The sequence below is a fragment of the Eurosta solidaginis genome, chromosome 4, assembly GCF_040869045.1.
Source record: "Eurosta solidaginis isolate ZX-2024a chromosome 4, ASM4086904v1, whole genome shotgun sequence".
Classification (NCBI taxonomy): Eukaryota; Metazoa; Arthropoda; class Insecta; order Diptera; family Tephritidae; genus Eurosta; species Eurosta solidaginis.
In genome coordinates, this window is record NC_090322.1 from 1,141,490 (window position 1) to 1,157,511 (window position 16,022).

Genomic DNA, 16,022 nt, shown 5'->3' on the forward strand with positions numbered 1-16,022 from the left:
AGTGACAATGACAGATCCTTGCGCATCCTTTTTGTGCAATTTTTCAACGCGGCCATCAAACAATGTCATTAAATCCTATTTATCAAATGACTTTGCTTTGCTTATTTTTATAATTGGCGCAAAAAAAAATAAATTTTACAAATAATAAATTTAAAATTAGTTCTACTAAAGTGCTACAAAACGTCAAAAATCTATAAATTTTTATAATCCCTGCTTAACCCGCCAATGCCTAAAAAAAGTCGTTTGTGCGCTACACTCAATGTAATTAGCTTGGCTTTGTTTGTGTATTCAAAGCTAAGTAGTACACTTATGCAATGTACTCATGGGTGGTGTATTCAACCACCCCACATCCACCTCTTCCATCAACCATCCACCTTTCACGCGCGCGTTATTGTTGCAAACAAGTTTTTCCGCATGACCTCATTACGCGCTGAAAGGCGGCTGCATTCGTAAATCATCTTAAATGTTTGCCGATATATTTCCATAAATAGCTTGTGGCTATGGAAAACAAATGCTTTTCTGATTTTCTATATTATTTTTCAAAAATGTTTTCAATTGTTAAGTGCGGCCGCACTCGCTTATTCCGCTACAGGACACTTGTGTGCAATTTAATTTGATTTCCACCCCTTTGCGCCGGCGGTTATTTGCTCTTTTTATTTGCATTTCAGCTGAATTTTCAATAAATATTTGAAACTTTTTCATTATGCAAATAAAATGTTTTTTGTTGAAGCGCCGTTAAATTGTTTTGAGAGAAGTGCATTGGTAAGCCGCACACTTTTGCGCATGCGCGCGTGTTGGCAGACTTGAATACGAGATTTGACGGCAATTTCGAATCGAGCGGCACGTGATGGCGTTATTAGTAGGTGAGTGATGTAACATACAACTTTCTGACTCAGACTCAGGATCATAGCTGCCGCAAAAAAAAATCATATTCCTAAAAACTGTTGATTTGTAATTCCATTAGCGCAAATAAGTCACACAAGCCATAGAATAAATTCATCCGAAGAAAAAACGTTATTCGTTGTTACTTCTCTGCCGTTCGCATACCCTGCGCGTATTTTATATTTTATTCAAAGCTGTGTTGTTATAATTTTTCTGGTTCACTCAACTGCCCTTAGCATTCAATGCAGCGCCTTTGTGTTACTATTTAACCCCCGCTCACTTTGTTTCATAACATTCAAACTGTCAAAGTTACCATTTGTTCGAAATCGACTCGTTAGCTTTTGTTATTTGTTCTTGTAATATTTGCTATTTCCATTTTTTTCGTATTCACCTCCCCATGGTAAACTTTGTTTTTGTTTCTTTTTTGACACCAGCATTTGATCTGTCAACAATGACAACTAAATGTCACTTTTTACTGTTATTATGCTGTAAGCGTTTGTGCGAGCGGCCAGTAGAGGGCTGTCACTTGCTTGCACTTCGTTAAACGCACGCAGCTTGCAAAGCGCCCGCTTGCCACCACCGCCCATTAGTCTCTCCATTCAAATGCTTACATTTTTGGGTGGAAATTTGCGGGAAATTGAAAATTTGTAACAATAGCCAGCCGTTCGTATGCAGGCGCTTTCACTTTTTTATTATTTCTCTTTGTATTTTCATTACATAAATTGAAAGCGCGTGCTGTTGTGTGTAATCATTTGGAAATAAACGTCGTCTTTCCCCTGCTAACCACCCAAATGAGCTTCCTAATGCTTTGCACATTAATGCTAAATACCTTTTTGTTGTTGTTGTTGTATGCAGCATCACAACACGCTCGACATCTGTGTAAATTAAGCGTTGACATGTTGTTGAGGGTTAAATGCGCACCAAAGCGCACAAACTTTCTTTTTAAGCAAAATCACTTTTTAAGGGGGTTTTGTTATGTCCAGCTTCCGCGCACGCGCGCTTGGCACTGACCAACAGCCTTGCCCGCCTGCGCTCGCCTGTCAATTCCTTTTATGTAGCTATTCAATGCTTTTAATGAACCATCGTTCGTAGCGCGCATCTGCTTGGCATAGAAATAATGAGGTGACTTGCGCTTTTTTTGATTTCATGCGGCGCGCGTCGCAAACCCGCCTGCACTGCACGTTGACACGTTAACCTGCCGCTGGCAATGCAACGCGCGCACCCTCGATTTGCATATGCGGCTATTGAGCGCTTCAAACTGTCGAATACGTATCCATTAACTTTTCGACTTTGATTGCTTGCATTTTGTTTTCTCGCTTGCTGTGCGGCGCATATTCTTTGCATATTAATGAGGTCACGTGTAATGTATGCAACAACGGTACAACGGCCAGTAAATATTACATAACTGCTAACGATCGACTGCCGACAGCCAACTGCCACTGTTTGTACATCAAAAAACGCTTCAGCTGTCAATTATTATTCGATAGATGATGACTTTTGAAATTTTGTCGAGTGCGCGCTGCCGTTTTTGTTTTCAAAACAAGAAATCGCCTTCAAATGGTTGGAATGGCACAGCCGCAGAAGGGCCTCTTTGGCGGGCGGTTTGTATGGGAGAGTCTCAAGAGTACTTGACTAATTTCTTCTGCATTTGAATTGTTTTTTCTCAAGTGTTTTGTTTGTTGTATTGTGGCTTTTCTTCTACTTCTTCCTCTTCAAACATTTCAATTTTCTTATGCAACACCCAGAAAACATCAGACAGCTGTCTTCATGTTATGATCAATGGACCTTCGAGGCTACCATTGGCATGGCGCACTGGGAGTTCGCATTTCTTTCCGTCTGGCAGTGAATGTGCAATTTTTATTATTGAAATCCAAGCAAAAAAAAAAAAAAATAAAGAATAATAATCGCATATCATTTTTCATAGATATTATATAATATGATTGCAGCATCACTAAAAATAATAAAGTCACGCATTATTCCGCTTGGCTTTGCGACTTCATCAAATTTCACTAAACAACAACAAAATCCTGATGCGATTATATATGAGTAAAGACAACAAAAAAAAACTATAAATAATCGCCTGAGAATTGTGGAAAAAATGAAATTGTAAATCGCTGCTGCAACAATGACGAACGAATTTGTTTTTGTTGCAGTGCGCCACCCTTGTACATTGGCCATTATTCCTCATCAGCAACGCGAATCCATTCATCATTCAACACCTCTTGGCGTTGACGTGTTGAGGGTGCAAGCACCGCCCTTACCGAAGTTTGTGTGTTTGTTCTGGCCTATCCTGCAACGGCACATTCAACTTGAATGTTTTTTATGCGCAAATTATTTTGAGTGGCTGTCATTATGCGGCAGATGAGATTAAATTTATACGCTCTCCGCTTTTTTTTGCGCTTTTCTGGGCGTCGCTTCTGCGCAGGCGCATAGACGCGGGATTGTTATGGCAACAAAAGTACGCAAGTCAAGTGGGAGTCGGCGCGCATAATGAGATTGACGATATAAGGTAATTTTGTTTGTAAGAAATGTGAAGAGGAAGGAATAGCATTTGAATTTAGGCCGTTAATTAATCAATTAGAGAAACGAGTCTAAAATCATTGGAATTGAGATATGAAACATTTTTCTTCGTTGACCGTTCGTGCCCGCATATTGATTCGTTTTGGACTCCTTGAATTCAGATCAGGGTTATTATCGAGGAATCCCTATCATTCTACTAAAATATGGTTTCGGAGAACTCCAAATTCTTGGCTTACCTTGGTCATGGAATTTTTGTCAGCGTGTGATCAGTAATCCTTGGAGACCTGCCGCTTCAATAGGTTAGACATGAGAGAGATTGAAAATAAAATCGTTTATTTGGGACCAAACTTCAGCAATGTCACGTCAGTCGCCATTAACCATTAAATTAAAGTCAGGACCCACCTTGGTCCTTTTGAAGCAGCTGTTTCAGTTTCGAATTCTGATGTTTTGTAGCCATTCAGATATTTTGCGAACAACCTTTTCGCAACTGAGTGAAGATGTGTTCCTGTGAGGTCCTGAAGAGGCTTCTTTCTAGGTTTCTACAGCTCAAAACCAAAGCTAAGTCTATGATGTACCGATCGTTTCTGCGATTGCATATGGGTATCCTCCCTGGTGGAAAAGAAAAAAATATCAGCCGATGTGTCCATAATTGCTTTTCGCCTTTCCTAGGTTTCAATATAGATCGTGCTCCTATTTAATGTTTCATGCCGAATCTGGAAGGCAAAAGAATTTTCACTGGGGAGGAAGGAAATCGTTGGCCATTGGCTGGGCGTCAGATGATGCTTGCTCGGCTGTTGTTTCCTGCCTATTGTCCAGCTGATTTAAGTGTGCTGTGCTGTTATATTATGGTGTGGTTTTAGGTGTAGGTGGAGTTATTCTGGGCTCGTAATATTTTACACTACGTCCCAACCTCTTTTTTTCCAGAAACTAAGAAAACAAAGCTGATTTATTTACAATCGTAAGTCTCAAGTCAAAATGTAAGTCTCAGGCGAAGCCGACGAAGATCAATTAGGGACTCAGTTCTGTTTGAATGTATGGTCTGGGAAGTTATCCCAGTATTCTACCTACCCATTTAGCATTTTCTGTTGAATTAAATTGATGGAAAGGGAGAGTTACCCCTTTCTGTAATTTATGACGCATTTGAGGCTCTAGCTCGACCTGTAACAAAGCTGTATGCTTGAAGCTCGGAAGACGCCTTCAGGGAAAGTATTTGAACCCGAAGTTTTCGCTTTCAAGGGGCAACGAGTACAGTGTATCTATAGTCGCAGATATCGAAAGAGCTCTTCACACCTTTGCAACAAGAGCGATAACATCGCATTGCTTCGTTCGTGGTGTTCATCTAATTTTTCCCGTGTGTTCCGTATCAAACAAACAGATCTCCGCAAAATCCAATTGATTTCAATTTATTACCAATTTATTTGAATTTAGTAATGTGCTTGGTGGTTATTTATTTGGCAATTAAGATCAGATCAATCGGGAAAAAATCATTAACAGCAAACAAATGCGTTTGTGCAAATTAGCAAATGACACTTGAAGCGTCCTTTTTTTTTTAGTTGCGGTGTTTTCATTCAATCATTTTCAAAAATCCGAACATACCAAGCAAAAAAATCGTAGTCTGATCTCAAACAGTGAATTAATGGTGCAACATTGTAATTTACGGAACTTTCTCTTAACGCGTCCTCTGCTCTTGCGCAGCATGATATCTTAACCCTGCAGCAGGGGCGTGCGTCTAGCAGCGGCAGCGGCAGCACATCCTCTAATCTGTGCATAAACAAACGATATACAAAATGAATTATAATTACATATTAGTTTTACTTATTTTTGTGACTTAGACGGGCTTCGTCGGCCGGGTTTTTAGCTGAGCTGCTCAATGTTTATAATCAAAAAAAATACAAAAAAGGATTTGCATTTATTTTCCCTTTCAACGGGTTCACGAGCGCAATGTCAGCGAAAAGGTTGTTACATTAAACATTTAAGCAAAGCACTGACAATACACTTTCTTCCTTGTTGTTGCTTTTGTTCGCTGTGGGGTGTGCATGCAATATGATGCTTGTTGTTTTTGTAATTATGCAGTTCGTCCTTTGTTTGCATAATATTTTGCCAAATACATAATTACATTTCGTTTACTTTCACTCAACAGCATCGCGCCAATATCCGGCTTATAATGCAAATAAGCTGATAAGTCCATATGCATACAGTAAGGCACAGTTAAAATGGGACAATATCAAAGTTTTTAAAAAATGATCGGAGATGGTCGCGCTAGGTGTTGCTGATTTCTGGAACGTACCGGATCAATAATCCCGCAAGAGACCATCATCATCCCAATAACAACATAATCTAAAATTGGATGCATCAATGTACCGAACTTTTGAAAGAAATTTAGCATTTTTCATGGAATTAAATATAAACACCTTCTTTAGCACGCTTCCCCGCTTTTCTAGATTCTAGGAATCGCAGCAATGGAAGCCAAAACTTTGTTTAATGCAATTAATTTTCTTTGTGCTAAGTATTATACTGAAGTTATAGCATCTGATGTGCGGAAATCACGACTTAAAATTTTCTAAATATTGATTTTATAACTAGCGAGAATTTTAACTTGCTTCCCCTTATCGTTTCCGAAATATACAGCGAGCGAGATTCGAATTGAAAAAAGCTTCTTTCTAATTTTTGATGTTGCTTTGTCCGAGACTTGAACCCAGAATCATCGGTGTAGTAGGCGCAGAACGCTACCACCACATCACAGTGGCAGCCAGAAGAAGAAGATTAGACTAGCTTATTTTAACACTGAAATTAGCTGACTAGTTGATTGAAAAGTAATGCCTTAATAACCACTTCTGACTATTTTGCAGACATTGCCATTCAAAAGTAGTTGGCTTTTTAAAGAAAATATTACAGACAATAGTGAACTTTGGTTTATTGGAAACCCATTTATAGATATAGCCTTTTTTTCTGCTGGGAACTCTAAAGTCCTTGTCGAATCGCGCATGTCAAGTGGTTTGCAAAAAATATTCGCATAATAAATTTGGCGGTGTCACACCTCACAGTTGAAAAGGTTGGCTACGTCCCTTAATTGTGACAATACAAATCTAAAATTATAGAAAGGCTTGAGGATGCTAAAAGGAAACTGATAGTTGTCTCAAGGAAAATGATCCCTAACGTTCTCAATGAGCTACATAACGGTCTAAGTGGAGGTTATCTTGGAATCACGAAGACGTTGGAGAAAATAAATCAGAGGTTATGTAGGATTGGTTGTTGAGAGTCGGTCACAGAGTGGATTGTCAACTGCGACGCTTACTTCAGAGCAAAAGGGCCCAAAACCAGAAGTCATGAACAGATGAAGCAAGGTGTACAGTTTGAAAGATCACCATAGACTTTGCTGGTTTATTTCCTGCTAGAAACGCTGAAAGGAATGCGTACTGGTGGTTATGTATTATATCAGTAAATGCCCAGAGGTATACCCAAGTCCAAATCAGGAAGTGGAAACAGCAGCAGAAGCGTTGACAAACAATCGGGTTGCAAGTATGGTGTACCAATGGAGTTACATTCTGTCCAAGGCATGGATTTTTAATCAGCTGTTTTCCAAGAAATATGTAAGACAATGATCATTCGACTGCTAGCTGACGTGAAGTTTGGAATGAATGCCGATGCAGAAGGATATGCCAGGAAATCCACTGGTATCTTGGAGGAAGAGATGAGGGAAATACATGATCTTATAAGGGAACGAACCACGATTATGAATCACAAGATAAAAGCCAGATATGGCAAAGCAATTAAGTCAGAAGATTTTCTGGAAGGAGATTTCGTGCTGGTACACAACCCAAAACGAAACAAAGCTTTGTCTCCGAAATTTTAATGGAACTGGGATGGCGCATACAGGTCAACGATGTTGGCAAACCGCAAAAGGAAAGTTGTTCATATGGAAGGGATGGCAGCGTTTGTATCGAGAAAATTTTCTAAACGGAACGATCAGACTTTGGTGATGGGCAGTGTTGCGAGTATTAGCAATTTCGATGCGTCACTATGCCACTAGTAATAAATGCTAGACAAAAACAACAACAAAGCAAGCAGATGCAATAGAAAACAGGTACGCATACATGTACACAGAAATAAAGAGCGCATATTACTCAGACATATACACATATAAACATAGAAGACAACAGTGAATATGAGATGCGAAGGTATGAGAGAAGTAAGTAAGCAACTAATCGAGAATGCTGTTCGCGAAAATTCTATACCCTGAGAGAATTAGGCGAACGAAGCAACTGAGAGTATAAAAACAGCGCAAGCTACGGAATAGACAATCAGTTTGATTTTAACGCGCTATAAGTATATTACGCGAATAGATTAAATTGTGAAGATCCACTACCATAGTAGTGCTATTAATAAAGATAATTTTATATACAAAACTTTTGCGTTTATTCATACTACAGCTCAGTGATACGAACGATAGAAGACGGCGGATAATCATTTTACCAATAAGCTCATTTAGCTTATGACGGGTGGGGCAGATCACACTAAAAGCACATAATGTGTGAATAAATTTCAACTGTCTTCTTCGTTGTTAATATTTGTTTTATCTTTTATAAAGCAGAAAACCCTTATTAAAAAATAGGGTTCTTAGAGGATTAGTGAATCTGTTCAAGGCATTTCAATCATTAAAAGGCAGTCACTTAATTCCAGTTTTTTTTATCTGCGTAGCCTTTTATCGCAGATTGACGCAGCTTTTAAAAATTAGATGTTCCATATCGGCTATGAACGACTGTATATATAAATTTTGTATACCGCCATTTACGCGTATGATTGTGTGTGTAGTTGTGAATGATTTGAGCAATTGCTTGCGGCTATGTGACGATCTGCTTTCACTTCAAAGGACTAAGCAGATTTAATTAGCAGCGCTGAGACGACGAGTTGCAGTTGCCTGGTGACAAAGCCTTAAGAAGGACGATTTATTTGCTAACTCAAAGGATTGTTGTTACATGCGTAATGGGGACGGTCTGCGGCATCACCAAGCGACAGGGCATTAAGGCTTTGTTGATTGATAACAAATTTTCGAAAATTGAAAATGGTTAAATGCAACGGAAATTGAAGATGCAGAAGAAGAAGCAAGTTGGAATTTTTTCGATAAATTCGCATTTAAAATTTGCTCAAAAGGATAATGTTTTTTTTTTTGGGTTAAAGTAAAAAAGTACGAATGTGTATGTAAACAATTGCCAGCGATCCTTGAGGTCTGCCTAAGTAAATATGCAAGGCCAAGGATACGCTTTTGTTTGTTTAAATAAACACTAAATACAAACACAACAACTATAAAGGAATTGCAAAATCTTAACTGCGTTTGTAAAAAGGATCAACTCCAAAAAAAAATAAACGTTGTACAAAAAGAAGTGTACATTTCTTGCTGCCACAAATGCTTCCGTTATTTCGCTAAATGCAAAAGGAAAAACGCAGCTCCTTTCGTATTTGTTTTTGCGCAGTAACAACTGGTGCAGCCGCCAGTCTTTAGCCAGCAAACGAAGAAACTCGCAAAAATGCCCGCGGCAATGACCGCAAAGGCGCAGAGGCAAACGAAAGAGTCATTCCGTTGCATGCAACACCATCAGGAACGCGCCACAAAGGTGCAAGAGCCGTAACGACGGCAGCTAGCGGCAAAAAATAGTAGCCTGAATGCGCGTCCAACAACACGAATTGAATGAATTGTAAACGAAGAATCAAAAATCACGCCCAGCAAACAAAATAAACCAAAAACAACAAAACGCATTTGCAGTCGAAGAATGAAAAAAAAGAAAATGCGAAATACTCAAAATGTGCGCCGTTAATTTTTTTTTTTCGCTTTCTAGATGAAAGAGTTAGCAAAATCTCAAGCTGCTGCTGGCTGTCAAACTAAATTTTAGCTGATTTGGTGCGATATTTGGCCGCACTCAAGTACGCCCTGCCTGCGAGGATACAGCGTCGGCGCAGCTGATGGGAGATCTGACAACGCGCTCTATGACGAACTGATTGATTTTTTGAATGAACTATCTGTCTTAATGGAAATTTAAGTGACACTCTCTGCCACATTAATGGTCAGCCATTTGTGGTTGTGATTAATCGGCGAGCGGCAGTAGAGTCCTTTTATTGATGGAGTTGCAGCGAAAAGGGTTTGTGATGTGAGTGATGAGGTTTTCATTATTTCGACATTTGTGATACGAACTTGGACTAAAATGGATGCAAATGATTCATTGCACTCCTTATGAAGACGTTTCTAGAAATGAGTTGAAGCTCACAAAAAGCAAATAAACCGCGCACACAAAATTTCAGTGAACTGTCCGGTCCACCAACCTACCTTTCGAACCTCGCCTTTCCCATTTCGGTTTAAATTTGCACCAGCACAGCATCTTCCAAAGACACATTCGTCATCATATTAAGACCTGAACCAACCTGATGCCACCAAACAATTAAAAATGTAACGCCCCCCTGAACCACAAATCCAATTAAGCAATTATTTAATTCAATTAAACTCAACCAGCAGGTTTCGATCCCTTAGAACCGGTGCTACTCGCTCGCATGCGCCTCAAAATTATAGCCGAAATTGCAGCGAAGAATTTCAATTTGTCATTCGCTTTAGACACCAGACACGTGTGCAATCGAAAACAACAACACTATGACACCAACACCAAAAACACAACTGACAAACGAAATTCTAATCCAAATCCGTTACGCAGTTGAAACAAAAACAAACCAAATGTGAAATGAGGGAAAAACCCGCAGAAAATACAACTCCAGCTTAAGCAGGAAAAACCTGTCGTTAGAAAAACAGGATTACAAAGCAAAAATATTATTTGAGTAAATAGCAAACGAATAAAAAATGTTGCTAGAAATTGGAAAAAAGCGTTGCGTGTTGTTCGGGGTCGGTGGCGAGAAGATGCGACAGCACGCTTAGAGGCGTTGAAGTACTAACAAGTGTCGCACTAATTGATGGACACGGTTTGGCGACAGCTGGTTTTTAGGCAGACAGCAGTGAGCAAAGATAAACCTTTGGTTGTGTGCGACGGCGGAGATGAAAGACGTGAATGAAAAATGTAGAGAAAAAATATGCAGAAAATGTGCTATCATCCGAGGGAAAAGAGCAGCGTATGAACGACGAACGCTTGTTTGCTCAGCTAACAAGCCTAAAGCAACAACATCTAATGGCTTAGCTAATTAGTAGGCGATGCATGCGCCAAAAGACTACGCAGGTCTGTTACCTGTTACAGTTGTGACAAAATAGAGCGAAATTGTCGAGATAGTGCGGGCGGAAGGAGAAAGATATTAGCCGCATTCTGAACTTCCGAGTTGTATGTAAATAATAAGTCAAATTTTTTGAAAAGTTTAATATATAAGAAAATGTTGCTATGAATTTAATTTGTATATAACACTTCTGGGTTAGGAAGCCTACGTTTTACTACTTAGCCCCTCTCTGAACTTTAAGCAGCTGCGCGCATGCTATAGACTAACGCACAGTGGAGTGTAGACCTCGCATACAGCACAAAAAAAATCTCTGAAATTTCGCCCATGGTTTTTCCTCTTTTAGAAAACATCTCTCATAGGAAAAATTTTAGACATTCACCGCCGAAGGAAGGCACTATCTCCAATATTCGTATCAAATCAGGGCTCTTCAATATATCGCTCAACAGCATTTACGCTCCGGCGGAGGATATATAGAAGCCCCTCCCGAAAACCTTCCATATCCTAGTGATATCAAACAAGTACTTAGCGGCTATAAGATGGCTGCCACAGTTCTACAGGCGGAAAATACAGGCTTAAAGTTTCAAAAATCTCTTAATTGGATAAAGCTGAACGCCTTCACGTGTGCTCGAAATATAGTAATTTATAGTACCAGGCGTAGAGCAGTGTGAAACTGTACGCCGCTTTTACCGATTGACGAACGGACAGCCCAACTCCGCAATTCATGATCGGCGGTAGACATATCTCCAGCGCCCGGAATAAGCTCGCCGAGTTAACAAAGAACATCATCAGGGGAGAAAAGTTGTACCACCTTAATACAAGGTCCCTCTGGACATCAGCGCCCAAGTGTCTGTTTATCGTTTTTACACGGGTTGCATCTTTGACATAATTTTTTTTTGGTAGACATGCCCAGGCATGTTAACAGAGAAAGGACGGGAAGGAATGTGTAGGATATTTCGTAAGGTAGGAAATGAAGACACGTTTTTTGGGAAAATTGAAGGAGAGACTGAAACGCATCAGGGACTTAAGTTCGAGGTGATAGCAATAAAGCTCCAAGAATGTTCGGCATATGTTAAATGAAAGAACAATTCCTTGGCCTTGCAAAACGTATATGCTGGTGGCAAATAATTTTTAGCAATATCGAAGACCTACCCCAGCGGGTTAGGGGGCTTAGAATAGACCCGCGGCAGGTATGCATGTCGTAAGAGTCTTCTCAAATACCAAATTTATTCAAGGAGTTGTGTTGTGGTCATACCAAATCCTTCCCGAGAGGTCGGGCTAGTACCTTAATGGTGCTTGTAAGCGGAACGTGCCGGACTTGCATTCGGCAAAGGACCATCAACATCGATAACACTCCTCAGAGCCTTCGGGGAGTGTCGTTATCGCTACAACAAAAACAACAACCACTCCGGACTCAGCACACGCGCCTTAAGTTCTGTGTGTCTTGGGCTGGATAAAGCAAAGAAATGAATGTGTCTGACGGATGGAGAAGAACAAGACGAAGTACTTGCTGCCATCAAAATGAAAATCGGTGGTTTTGTGTGTTGGCGGCCACGTCCATTTGAAAACCGAATTTATTGTTTACTTAAAATTTCAAAAGTGAATTTCGCTTGCCAACATGAACTGCTGTTTTGGACTGAGGAAGCAGTTTAGTACTGAGATCCTCTAGATGTGAAGAAAACGTATGCCCTATAAGGATATATATGGGGTATTCCATCCCATTTCGACCAATTTTGAACCCGACCGCTTTAGAATTGGCTGAAAGTTTTTCTTCTTTTTCTAGCTTACGAAAGACGTTTTTCAGAATTTTTTCAAATTTTTTCATCCAACTCAAAAAAAGTTATGAATTTTTAAAAAAACACCGTTTTTGTTTTTCAAAAATTGACCGTTTGGGATCTTTTTTTTTTAATTTGTTTTTAAATGTACTTTTCGGAAAAAATACAAAAAAATTTTTAAAGTTTTTTTTTTTCAATTAAATAAAAAAAAAATATCGGCCCACTCCGGGATTGGTGGGGATGATTGCAAAATTGATTGAAGTTTTTTATGAGAAAAAAAAAAAATGGCGAAATTCGAAAAATCTCGAAAAACTGAAAAATTACAAAAAAAACTTTACAAATTTTTTTATATTTTTTCCGAAAAGTACATTTAAAAACAAATTTAAAAAAAAAAAAAGATCCCTAACGGTCAATTTTTGAAAAAGTTATAGCATTTTGAAAACAAAAACGGTGTTTTTTTAAAATTCATAACTTTTTTTGAGTTGGATGAAAAAATTTGAAAAAATTCTGAAAAACGTCTTTCGTAAGCTAGAAAAAGAAGAAAAACTTTCAGCCAATTCTAAAGGGGTCGGGTTCAAAATTGGTCGAAATGGGATGGAATACCCTATATATACCTGTCTTAATATATGCCGTGAAGCTATAGGCAATGTCTACGTCAGTGGAATGGTCCTTGGAATTTAGAAGATTTAGCGCTGAGCTGTTTAGCCTTTGCGCAGACATCACAACCCTCGAACGAGATCATAGGGTAGGACTTCTTGACTTCTTGATCATGAATTCTTGTCGATATTTGTCAGTGTTGAAATAAGATGAAGTAAAGAATTCATAAAGCGTTTTCAAAAGCGAGTTAGAACGATATTCCACTCTGCAGTCTAAATGCCGATCGCGTCTATGCGGCGTTTAATTTTGAGATAAATTCCATAAGAAGAATGCCACTGTGCGGCGTTTAGGATGAGTCACCCCTTTCATAGCGCTGCTACGTAAATTCTTCGTAGTTCTATCGTCAAACACTTGCTCGCCAACAGACAACCTGCTATGGTAATAAAAATTGGTAATTTTAATTTACCTTCTCATTAGTTTTCGAAAGTTTCCACAGCCCATTAAGAAGACGGAAAAAAGGAAGGGTTGGCCACAGGAAATCAATAAAAGAAATTTCCAAATGCGATAAAATCAATTTATTGTTTTTTCAGCTGCTGAACGCCGCTTTAGTTTTTCATTAGTTGAGGTCAGCTGACAGGCGATGAGTTCTTGGGCACGCCTTCCTTTGGAAAAGTGAAGCGAACATTGCCGACTTTTATTATTGTTCGAATCCAAAAACTGAGGTCCAATTATTTCCTGAAAAAAGAAATATATACAAATTTGCAAAGAATTTTTCCCAATTTCCAAAAACAAAAACACTAAATTTTTGCTATTTTTTTTTTTATTCAGACAAACCAGCAAAGAACAAACACAATAACAACAGCGACGATGACAATTTTAACCCTCTGACGATGATATTTGGTATTTTCGAAATTATTTCCTCTTTTCTTTATATATAAATATTTATGCTTAAAAATAAATGATTTTGGTATAAAATAAATAAATAATTAACTTAAAAACTAAAAGCGTAATAAGCGAGCATTTTCCCCTAGTTTGTCAACAAATTAACAAAAATATTTTTACTTAAACCAAAACTTAAATAGCAAATAAATAAATTCGAACAACAACAGCAGCAGCAGCAGGATTATAGTCTCTCAAACATAGATCGATGGCAAAGCCACGCCCACCTCAAAATAATTGCTGCCATCAACTTTGAAACGCTTCGATGTCACACCAAACGGCAGAGCTAAAGTTTTCCGCCTTTGCCGTTTTCTTTGCATTGGGAGCCGCACGGGTGTCTCGAGCTCGAAAGTGGTGTCCAAACGTTTTTTACTCGTGCTCGAACGCAGAAAATGTAGCTGAGTTTCACCACACGCAGTAGGCATTTGGGCAGCGACGTCAGGTGTAGGCAATTGTCGTAGCGTCTCATCGGATAACGGAGTACCAGGCAATGGCGTGGCAGGCGCTGGCGTAGCTGGTGATGTTTTACTGGGGCACTTCGTTGAAGGATCGTTGAAAAGAAAGCTAAGATCACTTGCCGGATCATCGCCCGCTGCATATGACGGCGATAACACCAACTCACTGTCCTTTTGTGCGTCATGATTCTTGAGCAATGTGCGTCGTCGCAGATTGAACGACCTACGCGGCTTCACTTTCTTTTTTTCATCTTTGCGCGCTGAATCCAGTATAGCATCGATAAGTTTATCTAAGGTTTGATCGCTCATGCCGGCCGAGTGTGTTTCGTTATTGTTGCGTTGCAATTGCTGCTCACCGCTGCATTCACGCGCAATCTCAGCAAAGTCTTCGTCCAGCTTACGCGGCAATGATTTACGCGTTGACTTCAGTTTCGCTTGCGCCTCCTTTTGTGTGCGTTTAACCAGCTCGGGTGTATTAAAATAACGCAAATTGCTTAGAAAAGGATCCGGCAGCAGACCACGTAAAGCCACTTGCTGTCCTGTGGGTAACGCTGCGCTGGGCGAATACTCCTCTTCGAAGCGCGGCAATGTGGAGGCGTACGACGGTGTTGCAGACTGCAGAAAGAGGCCGACTGTTGAATGGCGCCGATTGGGTAGTGCTTGGCTGCCCGCATGCGTTTGCGTACTTTCAATGCGTTGTGGTGTGTGCTCGATTGCTGGTGTTATTTCTTTTGTTGTAATATTCAAAAGATCCGTTAGCGGTGAAAGCACTAGCGGGCTGCTACGTGCGCGCGCCACCATTGGCGTAGATGTGTATGGTACATTTTCCTTGTTGGCAATAGTCGCACGTCGTCGCCGTCGTTTTGCCTCTGTTAGCCCATTTGGTGTGTGCAAAGTTGAAGTGGTTGCTTTAATGTTGGGCGTAAGTTGATTCAGCTTTTGCGCTGACGCCGTCCACTTTAGCATATTCTTCGTTTAATATTTGTTATTGTACTGTATGTTCCCCACGCACAATTGTACTCTCGTTCAAATTTGCTGACAAACTGACTTTTCAACGCGCGCAAAGTTGCTTTTATACTCGCTCTAGCGGTGGTGCACAGTTCATGAGATTCGCTAGCGAAACAACCCCGCTTGCGTCAAAGTAACTCGCAGCACTCATTACATCACCTTTGCGCTCTTTATTTCACTTTTGTCTCGTAACAAAGAGCGGACTCTCTTGATTTTGTGTGCAGCCAAGCATTCAATCAGGCAACGGAATTTCGGGGGTAAGTGAGCCGAAGGACATGACATTGCTCGCAATGATTAGCTCCTTCACTTGTGGTGCTTTTGTGTGACAGTTTTGTTTTTGTATGTTTCGTTTCCTTATGCTCTTCCTGCTAGTAGAAGCGATAAAAATCTTTGTGATTGCGCGTTTGGACTCTCACACATTCCAATGGTGGTGGCGGCACATTCAAAGTCCTGTGTATGAGAAAGAGATCGTATCGTTTTGTAGTACATGTATAAAAATTAGGATGGCAGAGGAAGTGGTTTTCCTTAATTTAGTTAGACTATAATTTCTATTTCGACTAGGGTGTTAAGATTTAAGGGCGAGGCAGTTCTTTTGAGATAGAGATTGAGGAAAATAAAATAGAGGGGGTCCTGGAAGTGAGCTACA

At 39.8% G+C, this 16,022-nt stretch overlaps 1 protein-coding gene across 1 annotated transcript; it reads right to left on the reverse strand.

Annotated features, from left to right (window-relative positions):
- Positions 1-13,813: 13,813 nt before the first annotated feature.
- LOC137248395 (uncharacterized) lies at positions 13,814-15,820 on the reverse strand. Its single transcript, XM_067779335.1, has one exon. The coding sequence runs from the start codon at positions 15,332-15,334 to the stop codon at positions 14,108-14,110; it is 1,227 nt and encodes a 408-aa protein (XP_067635436.1). The 5' UTR covers positions 15,335-15,820; the 3' UTR covers positions 13,814-14,107.
- Positions 15,821-16,022: the final 202 nt, after the last annotated feature.

Excerpts from the sequence above, each read along its gene's own strand:
- LOC137248395 (XM_067779335.1), bottom strand. The coding sequence starts at position 15,334 with ATGCTAAAGTGGACGGCGTCAGCGCAAAAGCTGAATCAACTTACGCCC.